Source organism: Dermacentor variabilis, chromosome 4 (genome assembly GCF_050947875.1).
Source record: "Dermacentor variabilis isolate Ectoservices chromosome 4, ASM5094787v1, whole genome shotgun sequence".
Taxonomy (NCBI): Eukaryota; Metazoa; Arthropoda; class Arachnida; order Ixodida; family Ixodidae; genus Dermacentor; species Dermacentor variabilis.
Window position 1 is genome coordinate 231,821,148 of NC_134571.1, and position 27,418 is coordinate 231,848,565.

The 27,418-nt window shown below is 45.2% G+C and overlaps 1 protein-coding gene across 2 annotated transcripts in view; it reads right to left on the minus strand.

The window, feature by feature from the left end:
- The window catches only part of LOC142578158 (uncharacterized), a 303,814-nt gene that overhangs the window by 80,892 nt on the left and 195,504 nt on the right, over positions 1-27,418 (minus strand). For both annotated transcript variants that reach the window (XM_075687560.1, XM_075687561.1), the window contains exon 2: positions 21,686-21,890. In XM_075687560.1, the coding sequence (XP_075543675.1) occupies positions 21,686-21,889 (204 nt within the window). In that variant the 5' untranslated portion in view covers position 21,890. The remainder of the gene's footprint in view (positions 1-21,685; positions 21,891-27,418) is intronic.

Genomic DNA, 27,418 nt, shown 5'->3' on the forward strand with positions numbered 1-27,418 from the left:
CCCTTTTGCTTCTAAGAGATCAGGCAACGACAGTTCTAAGAAACGCGGAGCGAGCGCTCTACTTTTTCACTCGGAGCTGCTCCATCGGGCGCGTGCTCAACATCGCGGAAACACACAGCACCGGAGAAAGGTTATCCGTCCAGCGAGCAGCAACGAAGGCTATCCAAGGGGGATCGTGTGTCAGCCATCTCGCGTCGCCGCGAAAACACGACAGTCGTTCGTCATTCGTTGGATATAACAAATCCTCCACGGTAAGTGAGTTCTAACTTAGGTGCACATTCTGCGTATGTGACGTGCCATCGCCAGGAAGTCCCCGCAGCGCTTAGCCGACGCGATTGACAATGAACTAGCATGCGCGCTGTGTCTTTCGATGTTAGTCGAAAAAGCCAGTCGTCGCGATAACTGCACGTCATTTTATCACTTGCCACTATACGTAAGAGCTTTGAAAATCGCAAACGCTACTACAACCATGGCATGTTCAATAAGACGTGAGGCGAGAGGACGCTTAAAATGGTTTGTTCCCCAGCCCATGTTTCCGAGCCTAGGCGCAGCGTGCTTAGCATGCGTTTTGTGTGTTTGAATTTATTCGGCTTGGCAGTCTACTGTGTACGGAACGCTGTTTAAATAAGGAGTCCCATAACAAAAGAGGTCATTTTGCTGGCGGCAGGCTTTCGGTATAAATAAGCAGCGGACTTGACGGTGTCTCGCCCATGGGTAATCTGCGACCACTGAAGTTACGTGCAGCGCCAGTGCTAGTTGGAAACTTTGCCACAGGCATGCAGCTGCATGCTGTAAGAGGTCAGTTGGCCGCGTTATCTTGAGCTTACTGAAAGCGCATGAGGAATTTGTTTTATATTGAATAAAGCATAAACGCCATGTAAGTGATCTTGCGCGCGGCAGCGACAAGCGATGCGATGGATGTGGCTGTCGCGTTCGCTCGTCGCCTAAAGTCGTACTGCGTGCGAGCATCGATATTGAGCGACGTCTCCCCAGTGTTGCCGGTATGAGGGCTGCAAGTGAGCGTCGAAACTAGCGTGACGCGTGCTTTAGTAATTTAAGTTGATGAATTTACTGTAAAAGGTAACACGAAATATTTCCGAAGGACTTGCAGTAGGTTTTTATCCTTGCAGGTATAAAAATTCAATAGTTTGCTCGTTCCGCGCGACAATCGGCAGTATTTGAGCGATGTACATCCAGTTCCTGCTTCGCGCTATTGGCTAGTCGCTCATAGCACTTCCGGGAGACTAGCGACGATTTCTAGATTTCCAGAACCGAGCGATCTGTTCAAGCGACGGCCCGTTTTGGCGCTCGAAGCCGTCGCTGACTAAATTACTCTCATGGGGTTTAGCCCCGAGACTGAGCTGTATTTGCTCATGTATTGAAATGGTATGATTGTATGTCTTATTTTATGTCTCCTGTTGCGGTTTTCGAGCACGCTGCGAATCTGAAAGGGTGCTTATATCTACGAACTCAACTCGGTGAATTGTCCAGCCGCGAGTTATGCATAGGTATCGAATATAAGTGCTGCTGTGTGAAATTACAATTGAAGGAGCACTTTGCATATGCTTATTGTTTTGGACATGTCTGTGCATTCGCTAATACACAATATACAATATATTTTATTAACTCTCCCAAGGTTACTTCAGCCACAACGGAGAGAGGACGCAAAGCAAAAAGCTGCATTGTTGCAGCTTGAGAGCCACCCTGCGCCCTCTGCCGGGGTGCATAGCCCAGCAGCTGATCACAACAACAGTGGAACAGCGCACTCGCAAACACAAAAGAAACGCAGCCACAAGATATCTACATCTGACATTTGCATGAAGTTACGCCTCTACTATCACTGGACGTTATTTGAAAAAAAGACTATTCCACATATTCTATGCACAGGAAACTCATTTACAATCATGTTTACAATACAACGCAAGTAAAATGATACAATGCAACTAAAATGAAGGTACACGATGCTATATATAATGCTCTAATCACGAACTATATACATTCAAGCATGGGAATGAGTTTGACTAATTTATGCCGTGAAGTCCCTTCAAGTATGATGTTCTTTTGCAAAATACTGAGATAATGTGATGAATAATATATAAGTGACTGCTGACCGTATGTTGTGCGGCAAGAAAGTACACACCATGACATTTTGTTTCGTGTATTGTAGGATAGAATCGAACGAGTCAGGTTGAGACTTGATAAAAGGAACTCATTCTTAGTGGAAACAGCGTTTTGATACATAAAGATTAACTTGAATGGGAATAACTCTGATATTGTAATGATATTGAACCTTGCACAGTAGGGATCCGTATGAGAACACCACGGTACATAAGCTATTAATCTAATTGGTCGTTTTTGAGCAATTAGAATTTTGGTTGTTGTTCCCCAGACCATGAGACAATAAGTAATATGTGGCAATATAAATGCATTGTGAATTAATATTTTCACTTTAGGGGGAAGTGTGTGCCTCTGGCGACATAGGATGCCATTAATCCTATTTATATTAGCGCAGATATGCTCAATATGTTTATCCCAATTAGAAAACTCGGTCACAACAACACCAAGACATTTCACAACTTGTACGACCTCATTTTTTTTTTGTTTGCTAACCAAAGGTCGAGATTTCCACGCACCCTTCTGTTTTTAGCTCGGAATAATATTGCTTTCGTCTTGGTAATGTTTACTTTTAGGAAATGTCGATCTGGGTGTCCCTCGGACACCCAGATCGTAACGTCGTCCGCGTATATTGTGTGATGCACTACCTTGATGGCGTTGACGCGCTCGGGGAGGCCGATCATAATGAGATTAAAGAGCATCGGCGAGACGACCGAGCCTTGCGGGTTGCCGACGTTGCGTATGTTCCTGTCTTCGGATGCGAGTTTGCCCAGCGTTAAGGAGACGCCCCGCACAGTCTTAAGGAGACTGTGCGGGGCGTATCTCTCGCAGAGTTCGGAAATGATTTATTCCTCGTCCTTGGTGTGTATGTGTAGTAGCTTGCGCATGGTTTCCCTATGTGTTGCCTTGGTCTTGGTCGGGTCTAGCAGGTGTCGGAGCAGGCGCCATGTGTGACCGGTGCCAGTCCGTCCGTCCATGTCGTTGCAGATCTCATCCCATTGTTGTTTACTAAGAGTTTTGCAGTGTTCTTCTATTTGTTTGTTGAGTAACGCTATGCGTTTCCTCAATTTCCTATTTTGTCTTTGTTTCTGCCAGCTGGCTTGAAGCGATCGTTTGGCCTCCCACATGTGCACCAGGCGGCTGTCGATCTTCTCGACGGGAAGCTCTGGCGTCACGGTCTTTGTTACTTCATTGACGTCAGCCATCACTTTTTCGGCCCATTGTTGAATGTCTGTGGTGGGCGCGTGCTTCATTCCGGCTCGATTCTTGCGGAACTGGTGCCATTCCGTCCATTTGAAGGTTTTGTTGGGTTCGACCTTTATATTCTCCAATAATTTCGTTTCGACAATTCTGCGGTCACTACCAAGGTCTTCGAACGTGTTATTCCAACTCGCTCATCTTGCGTTATTCACTAATGTTAGATCGGGCGTGGTGTCTCTTGTCAGCCCTGTTCCCATTCCGGTAGGGGAGCTGGGGTCGGTGATGAGGGTCAGGCCTGTTTCCTGTATATCCTGCCATAAAGCCTTGCCTTTGGCTCTCGTATAGGCGTAGCTCCACGCTCCGTGCATGACGTTAAAATCTCCCCCGATTAGTAGGGGATGGGAGCCAGCAATGTCGGTGGCCCTCCTAAAAAGGGTTAGAAAGCGCTGTCGTATGTGCGCTGGCTTGCTGTATAGATTGAGGATAAACGTGCTGCATTGGCTCTTGCTTTTAGGTAAAATTTCTACGAATACTTGTTCAATCTGCGCTACCTTAATCTCGTGACGAACGACCACTAAGCCTTTCCTGACCAAAGTAGTTACCGCTTGGTTCTCCCCGGATGGGGGACCGATGGGTTGGTAACCGGGTAGTTTTGCTAATTCGTGTGTCTCTTGTAGCATTATTACATCGGCTTTCGATTTGCTTTTAGGGTGTTGTTACAGGATCGCTTTTCGTGCGGCGTAACTCCTGCAATTCCACTGCCATATCGCCAGCGCGCCTCTTTTACCGTACTTGCCTATTTTGGTCTGGTCGTGGAGTGGAGGTCTGAACGACCCCAGATGCTCCTGCGGTGTTTACAGGGGTGTCGTGGAATTGAATAGGTGCGACCCCAGTTATGGGGGCCCCTGCGGTGGTAACTGGCTGCAGCTTGGCTACTCTAAGACTTAGGTTGGCCACGTTGCCTTCGAATTTGTCAAGTCTCGACTTTATGGTCGAGACCGCCAGCGTGAGGTTGCCGACGGCTTCCGCTTGTTCTTTGAGTACATTTTGCATTTCTGTTAATTTCTGCCCTAGGTCTGCCAGTTGTGATCCGGTTTGGCTGCTAACGGCTGGAGCCTTTCTCTTAGGTGGCGGAGGGTTGCCGTCCTCCTCCATGCTATTATTAGGAGTTACCGCAGCTGCACCTGCACTACAAGTACTCAGACGGGGAGATATCTCCACCCTTCGACTATTCTTGAGTTCCTGGATTTCTCTCGTGAGGTGTGAGATGAACTGCGCATTTTCCCGTTTGATTTCTGCTATTTCTTTAGAGGCTGCAGTCTCTTCAGTTCCGTCGCGGCGCGACGAGCCTTTGACCGCGTCTGCCCAGCTCACCTTGTTGGTGGCCTCTTCTACCGCCGGGCCGCCTCCGCTGCGGCGGGAACGCGAACGCGTACGGCTCCTGGATCTGGTTCGGGCCGGTCCGGGTGTGCGGTTCCGTGATCTGGACTTTCTGGTTCTCGAGCGGGCCCTCGAGCGTGAACGGGGCCTGGTCTCTCGGGAACGGCGTCCAACTGATTCCCTCGTAGCCTCCGATGCTAGAAATTCTTCCTGTAGTCGTTGTCTTTCCCGACGTCGTGTCTTGACTATATATGGCGTCTTGAAGCGAGCCTTGCAATTCTTATCGGCCGTTAAGTGCTCACCCCCGCAAAATTGGCAAAGGGGGTTACACTGGTGGTCGAGACCTGGGTTGGCCGTGCCATACCTTCTACAGATGCGGTCCTGCGGACTGGGGCACACGTGCATGCAGTGGCCCAGTCTGCCGTATTGGAAGCACAGGTCAAGTTGTTTTCTATACAACGCGCACTTGATGAGAGCGCCTCCGTAGCGGACGAAGGAGGGAACTTTCAGTCCGGAAAACAGCACGATGACCGTGGTGGTATTGCTGAGTCGTTTCGCAGCGATTGCCGAAGGATTCTTGGGGGTAACGACCTGGGCGGTGATGTTCCGGGGTGAATCTTCGAGAGGTATACCCCTGGTGACTCCTTTGGAAGTTAAGTCGATCGGGTGCCAATTCATATGCGTTGGTCTCATAGGCCTGGCCGTTGACCACGAGGCGCTCGACTCTTTGGTATCGGTCTGCGTTGGCTTCACTGGGGGTACTCACTACGATGATGTTCTGTTGTACGTTGAGGCACACGGTGTCGTCTTCCCTGTGCTAAAGCCCCTTAAACTTCGTAAAGTAGTGCCACGCTTTGAAGAACGCCGCCTCCTCCTCCAGCGCTGTGGCCGAAGCCGACGCCGCGTCGCAATTGGCCTAATGGCATCACGTGGCCCCTTGCGCCGGCTTCGTTTGTTTACAGTCGCGCTTCAGTGCCATCTTTGCTCGAGAAGCGGCGCTTGTTGGCGGCATTCCTTCCGTTCCTATTCTGTGTTGTTTTGATGTTGTGAACGCCTTGAAGGATGTTTTGTGGCAAGTGCGACGTCGCTTCACGTCATTTTCTGTTACCATGACCTTCTGCGCGTTTGGATGCCAATATAGTTTTAGCAAAGGCAAGAATATGTTCGCGATACCGTCCGGTAAGCGCAACGCGTTAAGAAGAAAGACATGGCTTCACCGAATCGGGAGGGAGAACTTCCGACCAACTTCCTCCGCGCGACTATGTGATGTAAGTTGTGGCTCTCTCAGAGTATTGTATGTGCCAGGCTTGCGTATTGTGCTGCGGGCAATAACGTAGTAGATATTGCACAGTTCACTGTGCATGTTGCCATTTGTACGCACGCTTTAACATGATTTTTACGCAACGTCTGCTTTGCTTATATGCGCGCTACGTGGTCGTGTTAGTCATATTTGGTGCGCTTAATCGTTTGGAAAGCCAACCGGCTTGAGTTCGCGGGCACGCGAGGTTGCGTGCGATAACGTGATTAGGAAATTTTCAAGATTCAGCGCAGTCCTTTTGATAAAATTTCAATCACAGATACATATCCGAACCCGGTGGCCTACCACCGCTACTACCCGGACCTTTACACGGATAGATGTAGATTCTGTGAAGAAAGGGCGGACCTACAACATATTGTTTGGGCTTGTCCTCGTACACCCATACAGAATAAAATAATTAAGACCAGAGAGCAGTGGGAGACCGCGTTGCTCAGCTGTGCACCGGAAGACCAACTCAAGGCAATCCAGCAGGCCGAAGATGCCGCCAGGGCCCAAGGGCTCGAGGCCGTCATTTAGGTAGAGGCCTAGGTCTCAAATCTGCTGTGCACAAATAAAGTTTATTCCTCCTCCTCCTCTCGATCATGAAAGCGCCTCAGGAGAGCAACTCTCTGCCTTTTGTGGTTACTTACTAGCCTTCTTTAGATAGACTAGCTTTGTTTGCCACATTTGTTCGTGTTCCTCGTTGGCGGTCGCCCGGTGGATTTGCGATACAGAGGCACCGATGAAAAGCGTGCGTGCTCTCCCGAAACCGTGTTACGCGGTGCGTTCGTCGTCGAGCGACCGCATCATAGGTAATTGAGACGTATGTGCTAATTCGCGTGAGCTTTAATGTGTACGAAGCTTAAGATAGCACTCGCAAAGAAAACGTGCGGTCGCCCGCCCGTTCCCTGGCTGGTTTCGTCGTCGTTCGTGCTTAGTCGTTTGCTCGTTCGTTCGCACGCTCGTTTAGTCGTTTGCTCGCTCGTTTAGTTCGCGCGCTCATATAGTCGTTCGCTTGCTCGTCTATGCCACTATTAGTTTCTACAGTCATTATGCCTAAATGAGACGCGCTTGCTGTAGGACTCTTAGGCTGGTGCGTTTATTTACGCAATGAGACAATAAATGGTGCACACGGACTTGTGACTGCAAAGGCAAATCTGTAATGCATCTTTGTGAAAATAAACTGTTAACTTGCAACTCGAATGCCGTTTTATATCATTTTAACCTATGGATAAAACATCATTTCACTTGCCGCAATTCCGGCCGCGTCATGGCGGGGGGATTCATTGCGCGATCATGACTTCACTAATAAAGTCATGTCTCGCAAATGCTACTTCGAAGGGAGTGCAACCGTCCTGAATGCATGCACCTCAGTGCAACTCAGTTCGCGATAAGTACGTCACTTAGTAAATGGACGAACCAACGCACGATGAAGTGTTATTCGTGATAAGTCATTAACCTGAAAAAATTACTGAAGGCCACAGTGGTCTTGTTGAGATTAAGTCAAGCATTGTTATCGCGCTCCCGCTTCGCGCACAATGCCAAAAACTCATTTTATTTTCTTGTGTACCCACAGTCCCGACTCGATGATCGGCCGCGGTATTTCTGTCGGCGTTGACACACAAGAAACATTATAGCACCAGCGCCCACATCTGAGGCTTTGCGCGCGCTTAGATTGGCAAGCACGCACGTTGGCCGCACTGTAGCTTTCGAACCTCCAGAGCAGTGATCTCCATCAGCCTTTGTACGTCATAGCTCATACGCGCCGCGAATTCACATGGTAAGGGCGGCGCGGATTCTTTACGCTGAGGGCTTGCTGGAAGCGAAGAGGTTGTCATTCGATGGTAAACGTGTTATTTACAACCATTCGCAACAAGATCTTGCGACACGCCCTTGACAAATGTTGCGTACCTAATTGTAGGACACGCGATACATTCGCAGTCGTCAACGCGCAGCGTTAACACTCCTTCAGATACTTTTTAAAGAAATAGTTATCAGAGAAATGAAAAAAAAGCTGCCGTTACCGAATTTGTACAAGTATCCGACTAGAAATTCTATGCTGTTCACGAAGTTACACGGAGCTGGAAAGCCAACGTCAACGCCTAAAGAGCACTGCCTTGCTATGCGTGCATTCACTCTGCGAAAGGTCGTCTGCTGCGCTCGAGCATTGTAGGCGGCGCCATGGTCGAGGAGGGAGCGCGAAAGAGAGGAGATACGAGGAGGAGTGAAGGCGGAGGAGGAGAGTGGCACTACTTTACGAAGTTTCAGGGGCTTTACCCTGGGCTCCCCGGGTATGCCAGCAGATTGGTAGACGCGCGAGGCTACTCGGGCCGCTCCTAGTTCGCCAATCTTGAGGCCTGCCTTTGGGCGGATGATAATCTTGAAATCACCCTTCGGTAGATATGGCATGCGGCTGGCCTTGATTAACTGCTGTTTCAGTTTCTGCACGCGCTTCTTCCTTCTGCCGGTGCCGAGGTGGGCGCCGAAACTACTCGTATTGGATCTCTCAACGGCTTGCTTTTTCGAGCCGACGGTACTCCAGCCCGTGCCGGCCTCAAATTCTTCTTGGGAAATGTTCTCCCCTTGCACGAGAACCTCCATTTCTTCCGCCTGCGAGCGAGCGTGGGCGCGCGCCACGTGTACTTTCTTTTGCGGGGGCGCCTGTAGGCCTAGGCTCGCGGCAGCCACCGCCGCGGCTGCCGGTGTGGCACAGACGAAAAGTTGGCGTAGAAGTTCGCAAAATGAGATTGCCACGTTGAAGTTGGTATCGGCAGAATCTTGGTAACTTGCTGCGTGAGATGGTAGCGAAAACTCGGTGATTTTCGGTGACTTCCCTGCGAAATCATTGAACGAAGACGAAGCCGACGTCAAGTGCATCTGCTTTCTTCGGCCACCTCTTCTGTCTGATTCACTGTCTGATAAAACTTAATCTTTAACTAGAAAATTATGAATTCTCACGTAAATAACCTTTTCCAGACCTTTGGATAATATAGGAAGAATTGAAATAGGCCTGTAATTAGCTATATCCGAGGTAGCACCACCTTTGTGAATGACCGCCACTTTTGTTTCCTGAATTTCGCTTGGAAAGACGCCATATGCTAAAGCTAGGTTATAGATATGTATTAGCATTGGGGGGGGGGGGGGCTAGTATGTCAACTATAAACTTGAAAGGTTTGACCTGAAAGCCATCTTTGTCTTCAGCTCTGCTATTTCTTAGATTTCTAAACACCATTATGATTTTGTCTTCATGTGTGGGATACATGAACAGGGATTCCGGAATACATGGAGTGTTATACGCGTAACCCACAGTTGTGTCAGAGGGACAGCATAATGTTTTGGTTACATTAATAAGGACATTATTAAATTCATTACAAACTTCCTCCCCACTTATCAATATACCATCTTTCATTATTGTCGTAACAGTTGTTTTTGACGTGCGATTTAGTAATTTGTTCAATTGGTCCCACTGGTTGTGAACATTTCTTTTGGATTCCTCGTAAAATGCATTACTCAAATGCCTTAACTTGGCAGTTCTTAGTTCTCAATTTAGCTGATTTCGGTATTTTTTATATTTCTCAAGCTTAGAAGGCTGGCGCTATTTTATGAATTGCGCAAACATTTTCTCTTTGGTCTTTGGTCCGCTAAACCAACTTCAATTTTAGATTTGAACAAAAAAGAAATAAGCGACAGTTCATCCTGCTTCACCACCAACGTTAAAATACTCCTGCTATTAAATAGAGTATTGGTCATTGTCAGATGTCATAGGTCCGTCATTAGTCTAGTGTGTCGCGAACACCACTTGTGACGCGTCCTAAGCAGGTGCCCAGTACGCCTCCGCACCATCTCTGGTTGTGCCACTGCTCAAGCCATAATTTGAGGATTAACCAGACTAATGACACACCAGACTAATGACAGACCTATGACATCTAACAATGACCAATAATCTATTTATTAGCCGGAGTATTTTAACGATGGTGGCGAAGAAGCATGAACTGTCGCTTATTTCTTTCTTGTTTAAATGTAAAAATTGAAGTTCGTTTAGTAGTTGACTGTTGCAGCTATTTAGATGTTTCGCATGCATTTCAGTAGGAAGACTAAGAGCTGAGACTTTCTTTTAGTGCCATGACCTTGACTGTCTTGATGTTGTGTAACACCATGTCCTTGTGTTGGCTTTTACACACAACATTTTTCAGGCACACGCTTTATATCACGCAAGAAGGCAGTGCAAGGACACAAGGATGCCAAAGAGCCAGCCCAGCGCGACTTCACAAAGTGCAGAGTAGCAAACGCCAAAGAATCAAAATACATTGCCATGCAATTTGGACAAGAAAACTAGAATGTGGGTATATTAGGTGTACCATTTGACTAAATGTCCACAAAATCAAAATGCAGTATGTCACACCAAGATGAAAATTCCCACGTGCTCTAGGCAGTCATCTTAACATGGTATTTTTATGTAGTGCCTCGGATGGGAAAGCCAAAATCAAGTATGCTCTCAGGTGACAAACACATAGGAGCAAGCGTCATGGAAAAGTTAGAAATGTGTTTAAAAAAAGCTGATTATTTCTGAGAAGCATCTGCTTTTTGTCTTGCCTCTCAACAGATATATTCATGTGATAAAAAATAGTGCTACAATGAAATTGCATGTTTGCTTAGTGGCATGATACATACTTGCAATGAGCACGGTGCCTGTGTTCATTATAAAAACAAGAGTTTCTGCTTGGTTAAGTGCTTACAGTTAACAGCTTTAATAGCTTACATTTACCAGCATGCGAATTCAAGTGTGCACATACAAACCACTGTGAGTCTGTATTTTAAATGCTGACATGAAGCAGGCAGATTTTCATGTCTTCCTTTTTATCTGTTTTTACACTTAATTTTAGAATTATGGCTTTTAGGTTCCAGAAAAGGGAAGCATTGGGGGAAGAGAATCCAATGTTTAAGAAGTCATTATCGTTTGCGTGCATGCTCATGAAACCAGTTAATTAGAACTGCTTGTGCCTCCCAAAGCGAAAGCAAGGAGCAATTAAGGCCTTTAACTGTGTACACCGGGGTGCATAACTTACGTCTTAGAAGCCGGACAGTCACTTGGAATTGAAGATTATTTTAAAAATGTAAAATTGTGGTTTCTCTTATCTACTTGCCAACCAAGTATGCTAGTGGAGGTAGAGATGTGTTTAATGCAAAGAACTGAGAGCATCTGAGTAGAACACTTGTTCATCAATTGGCGGATGTGAACATGTGTGTTAAGCAAAAGCATTGCCATTTGTTGGGCATGTTGGTAAATTGAAAGCATATTTAGCGCCAGCAAACAAGGACGGAAGGGAGATGACAACACAATGCGCTTGTGTTGCCATTGTGTTGTCGTCTCCCTTCCGTCTTTGTTTGCTGGCGCTAAATATGCTTTCAAGCAAAAGCACCTTAGGTGTATGGCTTCTGCAGATATAACTCTTCAGGACTTAAGATAGAGTGCACAGTGAGGGGATGTATTAATCTTCCTAGTCACATATGTACTTGTTTCCAGACGAAGATTCTGTGAAGTGTGATAACTTTTCTTTACCGCATCTTAACCACTTCAGTAGCAAACGAGCTTTGGTTCCAGGTAGTTGGTTCATTGTGCAAGTATATGCATAGTCGCTTGCAAAATCTACGTGCATGGAAGGGATATGTGAAACAGGATGGTGTCGTTCTCAATTCATGTTTTGTTTCTTTATCATTTTCGTGCACTTCCCTGCCTGTACCTATGCTTATGTCGCCTTTGATGCATCACACTCGTCACATCTGATTTTTGGTTCACATCTTAAGCCATGTTATACTTGAGTTAGATCGCATATTCAAGGAGTCACAATAATTGGTCATGTAATTATGGAAGCTGCTCCTCAGTAGTATAGCATTCCGTAATGGGAATGAAAAGCTACCATATTTGACAAGAAATTTGATCGCAAGATTTTAATGCCAATGCTCCTTGCAGTTCTATATTCATTTGCTACACACTAGATAATATTGTAAATTTTATTCATTTGTGAGAAAGTGAAATGGATGAATCCCAACAGCACCAAGAAACTACTTTCGTGAGGAGGCCGACTGAATAGGAAATATAATACGCCTCTGTACCGGTTTGAGACCGGGCCCCCAGGATATTGCTGCAGAACTACGACAAGACTCACTTAGAAACAATAGGGTGTAGACCACACGTGAATAACGTTATGCGAAATACATTGTATAAGCAAAGCTAGCTAGACCTGTGGCCTCACATGAGAATATACAACACATTTCTAAATGCAATGTACTCTCAGCCAGGAACATCCATACGCTGTACAGGACATTATCAAATGAGCTGCTGTCTTAGAATATGGCAGACAAAAAAGTTTCTCGCACAATTTATCTGGTTTACTAGCCCCATGCTTAGCAGCTCATCTGGTAACCTCTGTCATATAAGTGCACGCGTTTTGTGCCAGAAATGCGTTTGCTGGCCAGTAATGTGGCGCATATTTCTCTTCGTCATAGTGTCAATACTGTGTGAGTTTGCACATGTTTGTTCTATGCTTAAGTTTCTATTGTATATTTTTGAAAAAGAGCCAATTGAAATTAAAGGATATTTCTACACTGTAGTACTGATGAAACTTTAGAGAAAATACTTATGTTTTATTACAAGACGTGTTCTAAAGTTCATGGGCATCATTGTAATATGATTTTATGTGTTTGTCAGTATGTGTCTGAAATTATTATTCAGTTTGTCTTATGACTGATCAATAAAGATTTTGTCCTTTTAAGAGAGATAATGTTTCATTTCAGTAACTCGGCGACTACAGATTACATTCCATTCACCAAGTATAAGTGCAGAAGCTGCTTATGAAGGTATCAAATATTCCCCACATGTAAATATTGCGAATCCCTTCAAACGTGGCCATGGATCTACCTCGTGCTTTCACACTATTGGGAAGAGTACTAGCACTCTGTTCTGAAGGAGTAGAAGCACTCTGTTTGGGGGAGTAGAAACACTCGGATTGGAGGAGTAGAAATACTCTGTTTGGAGGAGTAGAAACACTGGGTCTGGGGGAGTACTATTGCCCCTGTGGGGGGAGTATTAGCACTCTGCGGAAGAGTACTAGCACTCTCTTGCGGTGGAGTAACAAAGCTCTGTCAGGAAGAGTTGACCTACTCTCTAGTGAGCCACTGTCATGCACACTTGTGCGACAAAGCTGTGATCGCTTCTTGCATGTGCAGTGGCCCTTTATTTACCGCTTTTATAGTTTTGGACCCAGCTCCCCCACAGACAAGCGTTGGCAAAATTCTGTCAGTTTGTCCTGAAGCACTGACAGCGACAGCAAGTTGTAGCGTTACACTCGAACTCCTCGGATGGTGTTCCAACTACACGCAGTACGCGACACACGCCGTTGCGCCAATTTGCCGGCAGCTTCACCACGCCACGAAGGGCCTGTAATGGCATCGCACAGGCGCCACTGCGCTGGCTGCAACTAAGAGCGGGGCCAATGAAATCACATCACTTTTAGATTGTGATCAAGCACTATTATTGTTTTGCGCTTTTTCTTAGTGTGAGAGGATTGAAGGTAAAACGCATGCGCTGTGCATAAAAGGTTTTGCGACTTTGCTTGCGCGCGGTAATTGAAAAAAAGAAGAAGCTGAGGAATAATTTTTTTCAAGAACACGAGGCCTGGTTTGACCAACGGTGGCGATAGAATAGTATAGCAACTGCCTTGCATGTGATTCGCGCATTGACTTGAATTCTGGGCTTCTGCGTGCTGACACCACGATTTCATTATGAGGCATGCCGTAACTCCGGTATAATTTTCACCACCAAATGATCTTTAAAGTGCCCCAAATGCACGAATGAAGGTGTTTTTTTTTCGCCACCATCGAAATGCGGCTGCTATTTGATACCGCTAAAGTGTACCGAGGGGGGCAGCTTGCTCAGGGGCGGCAGGCGCCATGCCTTGCCGCGAGGAGGCGGTAAGTGTGGAAAGGTTGAATGCCAACCCACCCGACAGCAGCGCCGCCACCAACAACCATCGCTCATTCCTGCTATTGTCAGTTGTGCCAGTTGTACGTCGCTAGCGCGCACGCCCAATTTTGTGTTCTTGGGATTCTTTTTGTAGTCTATGTAGTTCAAACGAGGCAGTGTTTAAAATAAAGGCTTCATTTTCCCTGAGGTATTCCAGCTGGACTTATACACAGCGCTTGTCACCGCAGTATAAAGAGCTGAACGGGTCCAATTGTTTACTTAATCATTGAACTATTTTTAATTGTCCAACTTTGAAATAACTCAAGTACTTAATACGTATAGCTAATAAATAAATTACCAGGTAATTAGTACAATATATTTGTACGGCTGGTTTGCATTTCTCATATTACTTTAATAATTTTGTAATTAGGCAAATGATCATTTTCTAAATACTTCTGCTTTGGTAACAATAAAATTCAAACAGCACTAAACGAACGGGACCAGAATGAGGAGGAGACAAACACGGCGCCGTATTTGTCTCCTCCTCATTCTGGTCCCGTTCGTTTAGCGCTGTTTGAATTTTATTGTTACCATGCAACACCAACTCGCCCAATCCGCTGCCCTTCTGCTTTATTCAGTACATCGTTAATCCTATGACTTTTAGAAATAAAGTACCCAGTCTCTACATAACATGAATGTTTTGTTTGAGTGATATCTGCATGCGAAGGATTAGGTTTTCATTGATACACTTTTTCGTGTGTGACGCGTAATTGTAAGAATTTCATGCGCATTTCAACTGTTCTCTATACCTTTCTATGAAGTTCTCTATCGGATTCTGGCTCAGCGAGGACCCGTTAGAGATAAAGACTAGAATTAATTATTTGGACAATGCCGTCGAAGCAGGGACGTGTAAGTATTGGCGTGTTAGCAATAACAAAAGCACATTCTTAAGCGCAATGTATGGAAAGCGCCATAGGGCATTTATAGAGATGCATGACGCGACTGGATGGATGGATGGGTCGATGGAAGGATGGACGGATTAATGAATTGATGGATGGATGGATGGATAGATGGATGGATGGATGGCTTGATGGATCGATGTATGGATGGATCGATGGATGGATCGATGGATGGATGGATGGATGGATGGATGGATGGATGGATGGATGGATGGATCGATGCCATGAGCGTGCTCATTGGTACAAGGCGGTGGGTTGCGCCACCAAGCTCTTGTCACTACAATGCCTAATGTTCTACCTATGTTAAAATGAAAAAAAAAACTGCGAAGAATTGAATCATCAAACTTTTTGAACCCTTATTGGGAACTTTGGATTTGTACGTCTCCGTTGTTTGTCATTTGCGTACTTTTCTTCCACCAATATTTCAATCGCGTCTTACTAATCTTTATTGCGGACATGTTTACTTCCCTCTTGTTCTCGCTGAACCCAAGGATTTCAAGGAAGACAGAGGTGCCTAAATTGATCAATAAGCTGATATCTTCACATTCTCACAAAATATGCTCCATCTTTTCTCTAGATCTACCGGAGCAAGCACATGCTTTTTCCTTGTTGTATCTCGCTTTTTAAGTGTGAGTTCCAAGACACCCTCATCTTGCTTCCAAAATATTGAGCTTGCCTTTGGGTTATATATTGTTTATTTCCAGATTTCGTTTTTTCCTCTTACGTAGCTACTTATAGCAGGTTTCTTTTCCATTGCCGCCACGCATCAGATTATCTCACCCTCTCTGACTTTCCGCTTGACGTTCTTTGTGGCCATGTTGCTCACCATACCGGATGCATACTTGCTGGTAAGCTACCTAGTTCTTTTCCTCCTCTGTGAATCAATGTTTTTTCTCTACGAATACCTGAACCATCTCCCAGCCAATTTACTTTCTTCCGTATTGTTCAGACGCTTTCCATAATCAATTTTACTGTGACCTTCCTTGACTTCAAAACTTGTCCAGCTCATATCACACTGCATAGCTTCATTTTTAGTCTTCCCATGAGAGCCCCATGCGAAGCGTCCCACTGACATTTGGTTGCCATCGAGTCCCTTGACTTAAAGCAAACAACCGCCTTTTACATTTGTAAGTCTTAAAACCATTAAACCTTTTCACATACCCCTTGGACTCGTATATATTGTTACAGGGATGTTGGGAGTATAACACTGCATTTACAAGCATAGTCAATTGGGTTAAAATGGGTGACTACTAACAAGACGCAGCAGCCAGCGTCTCCCGATTTTCTTCTTCCGATCTCTCTTCTTTCACCCTTCCGTAACAGGGCTCCCGGGTGATGAAGAGCCATCTCGGCGCATGGTAGGCGAAGAACTGCGAGCGAAGTATGCCTTCAGCAGCGAAACGTCCACGACGTCAAGAGACGGCGGACTTGAGGGTGGATGAAATTGTACCGGCACGATCTCGTAATTGACGTCGTTAACTTGACGGAGGACTTCATAAGGCCCTGTGTAGCGAGAGAGAAGCTCCTGTGAGAGGCCGACCCGACGACATGGTGAACAAATCCACATTAGGTAGGGTGGAACTATACGAAGAATTATGAAATCTCAGAAAAAGTACAATTTCCTACCCTTTACGATATCAACCGCCATACTACGTTCCCATCTCGCGCACCCTTAATGGGAAAGAAAAACTTGACTACGCTCTAGGAACCACACTAAATGAGCTAGACCGGAAAAATGTGGACGTTCTGGCCCTTACTAAAAAACCTTATTTGACCTGTTTGTTTGACTGTATTAAAACTGGTTATGCTTTTAATTGTTCATTGAAATATGTATGCTGTGTAATTGTTCTTGTAATTGCCATTTGTGATGGAAGTGTCTGCTCGTTTCTTTATTTGCTGATGGTTACATAACTTAATCCTTATACCAAATCGTCGTGTCACTGCTGGTGTACGGGTGGCTAGAGCTTGGTCAAGCTGCACAGATGCACCTTTCCCTCTGAACCCATATTTTCGCAGTAACAATGTACTGTCTGCGGCGAAAATAAAACTTGATTGATTGATTGTTTGAGTGATTGATTGATTGATTGATTGATTGAAAGCAGCACCCAAGCACCTGAGGCCAAATGAACATCGCGATGGCACCGGTCGTAACGCTCTTTCTGCAGATGCTGCAAAGCTAATAAGCGAGATTGAGTGGCTTGACGCGCCATGTGAGCGCGATCGATGACTTCGCGAGCGTACTCAGTGGCAACGCAGGGCACAGAGGTTAGGATGGTGTCAAAGGGCAAAGTGGGGTCGCATGCATAGAAAAGATAAAAGGTTGAATACCCTGCGGTATCATGCAGGGACGAGTTATACGCGAACGTCACATAGGAAAGCGTGGCGTCCCAGTCGCGGTGATCGTTGGAAACGTACATCGATAGCATCTCTGTGAGTGTTTGATTGAGACGTTCCGTAAGAGCGTTCGTTTGTGGCTGGTAGGCGGTGGACAGCTTGTGCTCAGTGGCACAAGAGCGGAGGAGGTCGTTGACGACTCGAGACAATAACTAGCGGTCGCGGTCTGTAAGTAACTATTGAGGCTCACCATGGTTGAGAATAACGTCATGAAGGACAAAATCGGCGACGTCGATTGCGCAACTAGTCGGCAACGCCTTTGCTACCGCGTAGCGTGTCGCGTAATCAGTAGCGACAGTGATCCACCTATTCCCTCTAGTGTCGTCGGAAAAGGGCTAAGCAGGTCAAGGCCTACGCGAAAGGATGGTTCGGAGGGAACTTCAATTGGATGGAGTCGGCCGACAGGTGGCAGGGGAGGTTTCTTCCGGCGCTGACAGAATTCACAAGTTGCAACATAACGACGCACAGAGCGGTAGAGGCCCGGCCAGGAGAACCGCTGTCGTACGCGGTCGTATGTACGCAAAACTCCAAGGTGTCCTGCTGTCGGTGCATCGTGAAGTTTTTCGAGAACGACGGGTCGCAGATGACGAGGAAGGACAAGGAGCAACTCAGGTCCGTCAGGTTTGATATTGCGGCGGCAGCGGATGCCGTCGTGCAGCATGAACATGCGGCACGTGCCGTCGGTGCTGCCAGATGGCACCCCGGCGATGATGGAGAACGACGGATCGACGGTAAGGATGCATCGCGTTGTTGTCCAGGGCGCATGTTGGTCATGTCAGTCAAAGCCATCAGGCAGGTCACCGGATCATGCGCAACAGGATCCGAAGGATCCACGGGGTGACACGACAGGCCGTCAGCGTCCTGTTGCAGACGTCCAGACTTATGGCAACAAATGAAAATTCTTGGAGCCGCAAAGCCCAGCGACCAAGCCGACCTGCGGGGTCCCGGAGGGAAGACAGCCAGCAGAGGGCATGATGGTCTGTAATGACCGAAAACGAGCGGCCGTACAAATATGGCCTGATACGGTCATATTGGATATGGCCCATAGTGCTCTGTGTTTCTTTATGGCTGCATTTCTGTTCTCCTTTACTGTTATTGTTTTCCCTTTGTTTCCATATATCTGTTGCCTTCGTTTATTCATATACCAAGGTATCTATGTTCTTGTACGCGAGGTATTTCCTGGCCCTGTATTGACACTCTCTGTTCACCGTTTTTATTTAATTTCATAACACCTCATTATTTAACGCTAAATTTCAGACCTAAATTCTGGCCATGCTGTCCGCAGATATGAGCCAGACGTTGCGTATCACTTTCCTTCTTAGCCAGCAACACAATGTAGTCCGCATAAAACAAAAAAGGAAGCTGCTGCTCCACTACTGTAGCACCCTGTTCGTATGAAACTAAACCCGATATTACTTCCCTCATCCTCACCATGTACATCTTAAACGGCAGTGAGGATAAAGGGCACAATTGCCATAGTTCCTTGTTGATATCAACTTTCCCCTCGCTCCTCATGCCTTCCCATTCAACGAAAACGGTATTTTCGAGGTCAATATCTCTCAAAAGCTGTGTACAATCGTTGTCTAAGCCTTCCCCTTATAGAAAATCTCACGATATGTTGCCGTCTACGTTGTCATACGGTCCTGTAATGTCTAAAAAGTCACATTTAACGGTCTGCTTTCTGCTTTTCATATTTCAATACACTCAGTAAGAACAAATAAATTATCATCCAGATGCCTACCGATTCTGAAGCCATTCTCATGTTCTCCCAATCTGCCATAGTTCTTCCCCCATGCTTGTAGCTTTAATTCAATCGTCTGCATAGCTAACCTGTATATTATCTATGTAATGGTCAACAATTTATATGAGCGAATTCTATATTTTTCCCCTTACCTTTATAAATTATATTATTTCTACTTCGTCGCCAATTGTCTGGTATTCGTCTTTTTTTAAAGGTTTTTTTCTACTGCTTTCAACATAACTTCCTTACATCTTGGCTCCAGTTCATTAATCAGCCTAACGGCTGGGAACCTCGTCTAGACTTGTGGCTGTGCATTTCGTAATTTTCTCTTCTGCTTTATTCCAGTTGAAATTTGTCAGCACCAGCTCCTTTTCCATCTGGTTCTCTTTCATGGTCTTCCTTTCTTCAAATATAACGTCACCTTTTCCTTGGAAAGGTTCGGCTGTTATTGTTAGGATGGAATTTAATGCCGCATCCACATCCAGTTTATTTCCATCTTCGTTTAGGATATGTTGTTGTATTGTTGTTGACTTTCTGCCTAATAATTTTATGCGGTTGCAAAGTATTCTAGGTGCGGCCTTCTTTTTATCACCTATTTCTGACAACCAACGTTCAATTTCACCTTTTATCTTTGCTTGAACCATTATTTGAAAAATATATTTTGTTCTCCCGGTATATTCCCATTTTCTTGCTACTTCACCCTGCGGCAACTGTGTGTGTGTGTTTTTTTTTTGCCTACTTGGGCTCTCTTGATGCTTTCTATCGTTCGTCAATTCAGCTAGTCGGTTTCCTTTTTTCTATCTAACGAGCGTGTCCGAACAGCCCATGCTCTGGTGGCGCCACCTCAAGGTTTTCGACATCAAGAGCGGCAGTCCTGAGTCCTCCCTGAATGCGCTACACAATATTATACTATACGATAATGCCGCGAGCTCATGGTTAGCAGCGCAAAATCATAGCCGCTAAGTCATCACGGTGGCACATGCCACAGATAAACATGTAGCATGATCATCATGACATCTTTATGTCCTGTCTTGCGCCAGTTGATCCCACATGCGCGTGCAAATTTCGTAATGTTATCACCCCGCGTAATTTTCCTTCCGTCCTCGATTGCGCTTCCTATCTCTTGGCACCCATTCTGTAACGATCCACTGGTTACCTGCCGTACGCCTTGTATGGCCCGTCCAGCTGAATTCTTTTCTCGTAATGTAAACTAGAATATCAGCTATCTCCATTTGTTCTCCGATCCACACGACTTTTTCTGTCTATTAATGTTGCGCCTCACGTTTATTGTTCCATCGATCTTCGTGCGGTTTTTGTTGTCGAGCTTCTTTGTTAAGCTCCATATGTTAGCACCTGTAAATGCGGTGATTGTGAACTTTTTTTTCAAGAATGATAAGCTCCCAGTTTGGATTTGGTAATGCCTGTTGCATCCACTGCAACCCATTTGTATTCTTCAGTAAATTGCTGTCTCGTGGCGAAAGTCATTAAACATTTAGCATGAGAACAGATAAATATGTGCCCTACAATATGGTGACAGCGAAAACTTGCGATGAGTGTAGATATAATTGCTATCGCTACAAAAATAACATAGCAATATTTATGCTAATGGTAAGAGTGAGCATCAGTTGGTGCTTGGGCCACATAATGATATTCCTTTCTGACTTTATTCCAATCTCCTGGCAACGAATTTAATAACCGCCGACTCGAGAATCGGGCGGTGACTCACAGCAGTATTTCAACACCCAAATCAAACGCTCTCCTCATATATACTAGTACACTTTTGTTTGCATTAAACGAAAATAGCCTTGCCTGCCTTGACAGCTTCTTGTGATGAAATAGGCCGACAAGATGCGAGAAACGTGAACAAGTGGAAAGGGTAACGGTGGGTCCGGGCTAGAACAGTGAAAGTCGATAACTTGATGAGAAGGGCGGCGTCTGCAATTTATCCGCCTCCCATTGCTCAGCTTGGGGCAGCTGGTTGGCCATAGGGTCGCGACGCAACCCTCCGGATGCCGCTAGAACAGATCCTCGGCAGAAATGAGTTGCCAGAGTGTTCTCGTGCGTATATACCGAAAGGGCTCGACAGCATTATACTGCGACGCAAGAGTGTTTATTATAGGCGGAGGAATTCACTGTGCCCGGCCGATCTGCGTAGCCAGAGCCATTGGTAGGCTGGCATTTTTATTCTTTCGTAACGAGGCTATTTCCGGCTATTCAGAAATAGAAAATGTCGGGTTTGTTCAGCATGTTAAGGAATCTTAAGTGCGTGCATGCCACTTTGATGTGCAGAGTTCTCACGGCTTTGTGACATCGCATGATAGAGGCCAAGTGGGCCCAGCCCGAAAAATTTTGACCAATTGAGTAGGGATCATGGAGAAAAATGAGTAGAACACTGAAAAATTTTGTTTCTGTTGTTTCGCCTAATCATACATGATCGGTGTGTACACGTCATATGAGATGGGGAATTATCGTGGTTTCTGTGATGTAACGTCACAGACAAGCAAAGAGGGGGCGGCAGAAATGAAATTAGAAGAATTTGAATAGCTTGACGTTCTAGCGCCCCTGGTTTCGGCACGGAAGACAGCACCAAAAGACAGACGAGTAAATGCGCCCATGTAGCTCAGTGAATGGCGCACCTGGTAAGGTCCGTAGGGGCCCCGCTTGCCCCACATGCTGGAAAGGCGGTTCCAGTCGGACGAGGCGCGCTTGCCCCACATGCCGGACAGGGCGTTCCAGTCGCCGCCAGCCTGCGGCTCGGCCTGGGCGCCCAGCAGCGAGCCGAGCACCAGCAGCGCCAGCATCCACACGCCGGCGACGCTGCTGCTGCTGCTTGCGGCCATCCTGCGAGGGGCACTGCTCAGTGTGGGGCAGCGACCAGCCAGCGGTATAACGCGGGACAGGAAGCAACAAAATGTGTTCACAGAATAGTGTAGTTGAGCATCAGCGGATGGTCAGCATTTTAAAGCGATCATCCTACTTGGAGCAATATATCCTTTTCTTCGTAAATATTTTGCTATGATGTATTGAAGGGGAAAGAACAAAATATTCGCAGAACTGCAAGTGTCTTAACAAACTCTTTAACTTATTCCTTGAAAAGCAAGTGACATTAAAGCACCACGAAAGCGGTGAGTATAATCGCCGAAATATGACCTGCGGTTAATGCGCGTCGGTTATTGTAACCACACGACTCATCCAAGGTTCCAGCGTATTTGGAGGTGCCCGCGTTCTTTCCTGAAAGAGCTACCCAATTCGGGTCGAAATTCAGGCAAAACAGGGGTAACACGGGAGATGTTCTCATTTTTTTAATGGCCAATTCGCGCCGAGCGATAAAGTTTAACATTTGTTAGGCCGTGAAAAGCAGTCACCGGATACGGGGTTGCATGAGTTTGGTCAAGCTGCGATAGAGGAGATTTTTCTCATGCTACTGTTTTTCGCTTGTCAGTTGATTGCATCAAGCGAAAATAAAATTTCAATTAGATTTCTCTCTTTTTTTGTTTACTTAAATACCCCCAGACATGGGTCTTACATACCGGGCGGGATTACAACTATAGTTAAAACAATATTAGTTAAGGAGAGAAATCGCTGACCCTGCTTGGGTGAAGTAGATGAACTGGTGATGGCAGCGATGGCATAAGGAATGCAGTTCCAGTCTACAAGTACGCTCGAAATAAAAAAAAGGAAGACTTGGGGCACGCGGCACTTAATGTGATGATATTGATCGCGTGGAGAAGTGCATGGCGCGAGGCTGAGGGCACTGTAAAAAAAAATTATTTTAAGCAATGATAGGCTGGCGGTGCGACGGTAATACGAGAGTTGACAAACGGGAGCCTGTTTAAGGAATGACACGGTCATATCAAAATAATATGCTGAATTTGATGAATTATGATGTTTTACGTACCTAAACCACGCTTTCATTGTGAGGCACGCCATAGTGGGGGTTTTAGGAATAATTTGGACTTCTTGGGGTTCTTTAACGCCCACAGAAATCTAAGTACACGGGTTTTTTTCGTATTTCGGCATGCCACCGAAATGCTGCCGCCGTGGCCGGGATCGATCCCGCGAACTTGCGCCTAACAGCCCAACACCATAGCCACTAATCAACCACGGCGGCTAAGAATATCCTCAGTGAATGAACCTAGTAGTGCGATTCTGTACGGCTTCAAGGGTGCTAGTGGGGTAAATTTCATGCGTGCTCCAGATGGGAGAAACGTATTCAACTTTAGATTTACCTGGGGAGGAGCTTTTTGTCACTGACATTTACAAACCTAGATTATTGTTAGCGAGCTTTATAATGCAATTTACATGTAAACACGAGTCAATACCGTGAGAAAAAGTGATATCTAGATATTTGAAGAATCCATCTTAACACAGGATGCATCTTGAATTGAGAATTATTTAGAAGCACGCGTTGATTAGTTACCTGGTGAAAGGCTCTTGCGAAATCGAGGAAAATTGCGTTAGTCTGTGTGTTAGTTCGAAGTTTGAATGTAAATCATGACGAAAGATGGCCTACTGTATTTCACAATTCAGTCCCTTATGGAAACCATGCTGTGATGAATGGACGAAACCGTTTGAGTGGAAAAAGCTTTTTAATTGAGAAAAAATGATATGTTCCATGATTTTTCAAGTGTCTGTTGTTATGTAAATTGCGCGGTCATTTCGTGGTGAATCTCTATTCCCTGATGTATAGACAGGAACGACATTGCTCACTTTCCATTCAATCCGTAGGTTACCTATGGTTAACGACTCGGTAACAGCAAGAATTTAAAAAAAAGCCGTAATGATTTTGGTGTTTTTATGAGTTTTGAAATGATTTTTCAGGGCCAGCAGACGACTAGTTCTTGACATTTTCTATTACGCTGCTGATACCTTTTAATGAAAAGATAATGACAGGTATTTATGACATGGCAATAGCAGACATGTTTGGAAAGGGCGTATCAGATTCTATGCTGAAAACGTCGTGTCAAACACGATAGACTGTCAATGTCTGATAAAGGAGCAGTCATTTTGAATATCAGTTTCAATACTGATAGTACAAGATGTCCGGGGAATTAGTGATGCGACAAAATTTTTATAGGTTAACAGCCACCATGTGATGAGGGTTGTTCTGAGAAAATCAGTGTTTATGCGTGCGCACAGCATCCACGTAGGCACGCTCAGCCTCGTAGCCTCGTAGGCCTGGGGCCGGGACATGGTTTAATTTTTGCGGGTCGAAAAAAAAAACAAGCTTTCTTTTTGCTCTCAACAGTTTTAAGTGTTTTGTTAAACGATTGGTGATGTCGGTTGGCATGAGAGTAATACTTCGAAACAAATTAAATTCCGACGTTTTTGAGCCAAAACGATGATGTGATTATAAAGCGTGCCGTAGTGAGGGACTCCGGATTAATTTTGTTGTGCACGCGACGTCACAAAACTGCCAAAACTGACCTCGTGAAAGTGACGTGCACGCATCAAAGATGCATTAATGTGCCGATCAAAACTGAACTTATTGCAGAATAGCCGTAGACTGTCTCCGTTCCGAGATCAATACAATATGGCTGCACACCGATCGCTCTGGCACTTGCTACTCGGAGCTGCCGGGTAGAACGGATTTATTTGCGCGTAATAAAAACATTTGCATGCAAGATAGCATTGTCGAGCCCTTTGAGCACTTACAGGACATTGCTCGGCTGAACATTCTGCGTTAAGGATCCGTTTTAGCTGCACTTTTACCCTTACATTGCACGCCGCCGCGAGTTTTGACCAGCAACCGCAGGCTAAGTAATGGGAAGCGGACCAATCATGAATGCCGGCACCACCCTCTACATCCAGTGATCTATTTTCACTGCGCAAGATCGGCTCCACCGAAACCCTCTCCACTTTAGCGTGCTGCTCGCCTTTTGTCAGCCAGTTAGATAAGACAAGCCACTCAATGTACGCAGTGTTATTCGTTTTCAAAGCAAACGAGAGTCACCTTCTCTAAACGAGGAGACCGTTTGATTGGGCTGGTCAGACAATGCTGCGGGTCACCGTCCGATGCTTGCGTTGGTGATTACGCAAATTTGACATCAGGAGATTGGAACAAACACAGATTGGAATAGTCTTAGGTTAAAGGTCCCTAGTTGTTTTCCAGAGTGCGAATGAAAACTTGATACTTGATTGGAATACTTCATAAACGTTGTGTAGATCTTTATTCAGTGCAGCATATCGAAAAATATAGTGGAGTCGCATGTTACGACTAAAGGTGAAGGCGGCGTGAATTACTTCATGATGACTAAATTTGCGGAGGTAGTTAATGGTAGACAAGATTTCTTGTATTAGTGGTTAGTATAAATTTAAAAGATTCTGAGAAGCCTGGGTTATGCGTGTTGGGCTTGTCACGAACTGCGTTAAGTTAAGGTTAAAGCGAACGTCAAGGAAGTATTTAGCACCTGCTTGTTTTGACGTAATTGTCCAAAAGACCAGTCGACCTTTGGATAATTGAAATTTCGGAAAGGCATGATCCATGAATTACCCTCCTTTTAGTCACCTGCATCAGGATATCGTTCAAGAGAAAAATCGGTATGGCTGTTAAAGGGGCCTTGACAACCGAGTTGCCTATTCCAACCGATATCGCCGCCACTTCCTCTCTAAGCACGAAAATATTTTTTACGTTGAAACGTTGAAAGACCTAGAGAACGTTGAAAAACTTTGAAAGGTAGCACTTGTCCGTGTTCGTTGCCTTCTCGTCCTTGTCTGCGCTGCGCATTTTGTTATTTGTAAGCATTATGAAGGAACTGGCCTAGCAGGAAGCCTTATTGAACTACGTTTGTAACGACTTGACTGAAATGACAAAAAGAAAAGAAGACATGGTTTTGAGAAACGTGCAGCTATGCATCCAAAATTCTTATGTGATAGTTCACAGGAGCATCATAAATTATCTTATGCATAAATGTGAAAAATTCCGGCGAGGTGCTTTAGGTTGCGGCGCATTAAGCTTAGAAATTGGTAACGTTTTCGTTTTTTCGAATAAAACTGAAAATATAGATTGTGGTGCTTTACGTGCCAGAACCGTTGTATCATTATGACGCACGCTGTAGTGGGGGACTCTGGAATAATTTCCACCTCTTGTGTTCTTTAATGTTACTATTACGTAATTTGTGTTTCACGATAGATCGGCAGTCTTGTATCTATCATATTATAGTCCCATTGTGTCTTGTTGTTTTCTTATAATGCAGTTAGTTGTGCTGCGGTTATGAACTTGTTGCTTTGTAACTATTTGTATCTCTCTTAATGTTTAGGCTATCTTGAAAAAAAGTGTTTTTTTTCATATATATTGTATGCCATTAGCTTTTTTTTCAATTTTTTATTACCTCTACTTCTTTACTTTTAAATGTGTACCTTATACCATGATGGTGTCTGAGGTGTTTGTTTTATTTTTTTACGCTTTATCGTTACCGCTCCGAAATTTATTCCGTGGCTTTGAAGAAGCACATAAAGAAACAAAGCTTGCTCACAGTCCTTCAATATATACATCCACAGGATGAAAAATAAACATTGATTGAATAATTGACTGGCTGATTACCTTGTTTAAGGCAGGTTTTCCCCGATTGTTCTAGCTTTTTTATGGTAATGCAATCACTTTGGTACTGCTGTCTTTGTTTATATAGACACGCACCAATATAACCACGGTTCTTAGTTGGCCTCATGTCGTGCTGCTTGCACGTTCACGGACTTTTCCTTCTTCTAAAGAAGATGTGGTACTCGTAAATATTGCCCACCAGAAAGAATCTATCTTTACTTGCCGAATAACCAAACTTATAAAAAATAAGCATTACGTGCGCCCCGATGGCAGTATCGAACGTCTTATCTCTGTATAGTTCTTTGAGATTATCGCCGCGTGGCACAGTCGCGCCCGAGCCAGCATAGATGAATGCGCCTTAGGCCTTAGCCTAATAGCCCTCGCCTAATAACGCGGAAACTGACACACGTTTCAGCTATCTCGATGTATTTAAACGAAGGTTAGCTGTACGTAGATTCCAACAAGCTGCGTTGCAACTTATGTTGGCTTTCGGCACGTTGACTCGTGTTTACACCGGTTACTCGCCATTTCAGTGGACGTCGTTGCTGTCTCCATCATGTTTTTCCTCTTAAAAGGAAAAAGCAAAATACCTTCTAGTTCGTTCATCGTTTTCAGCCCAGGCTATGAAAAAAAAACTACATTATGGGGTTTTACGTGTCAAACCTCTATACGATTGTGAGGCACACCGTAAATTTAGACCACTCGGGGTTCTTTAACGTGCACCTAAATATAAGTACACGGATGTTCTTGCCCCCATCCAAATATGGCCGCCATAGCCGGGATTCGATCCCGCGACCGCGTGCTTAGCAGCCCAATACCACAGCCACTA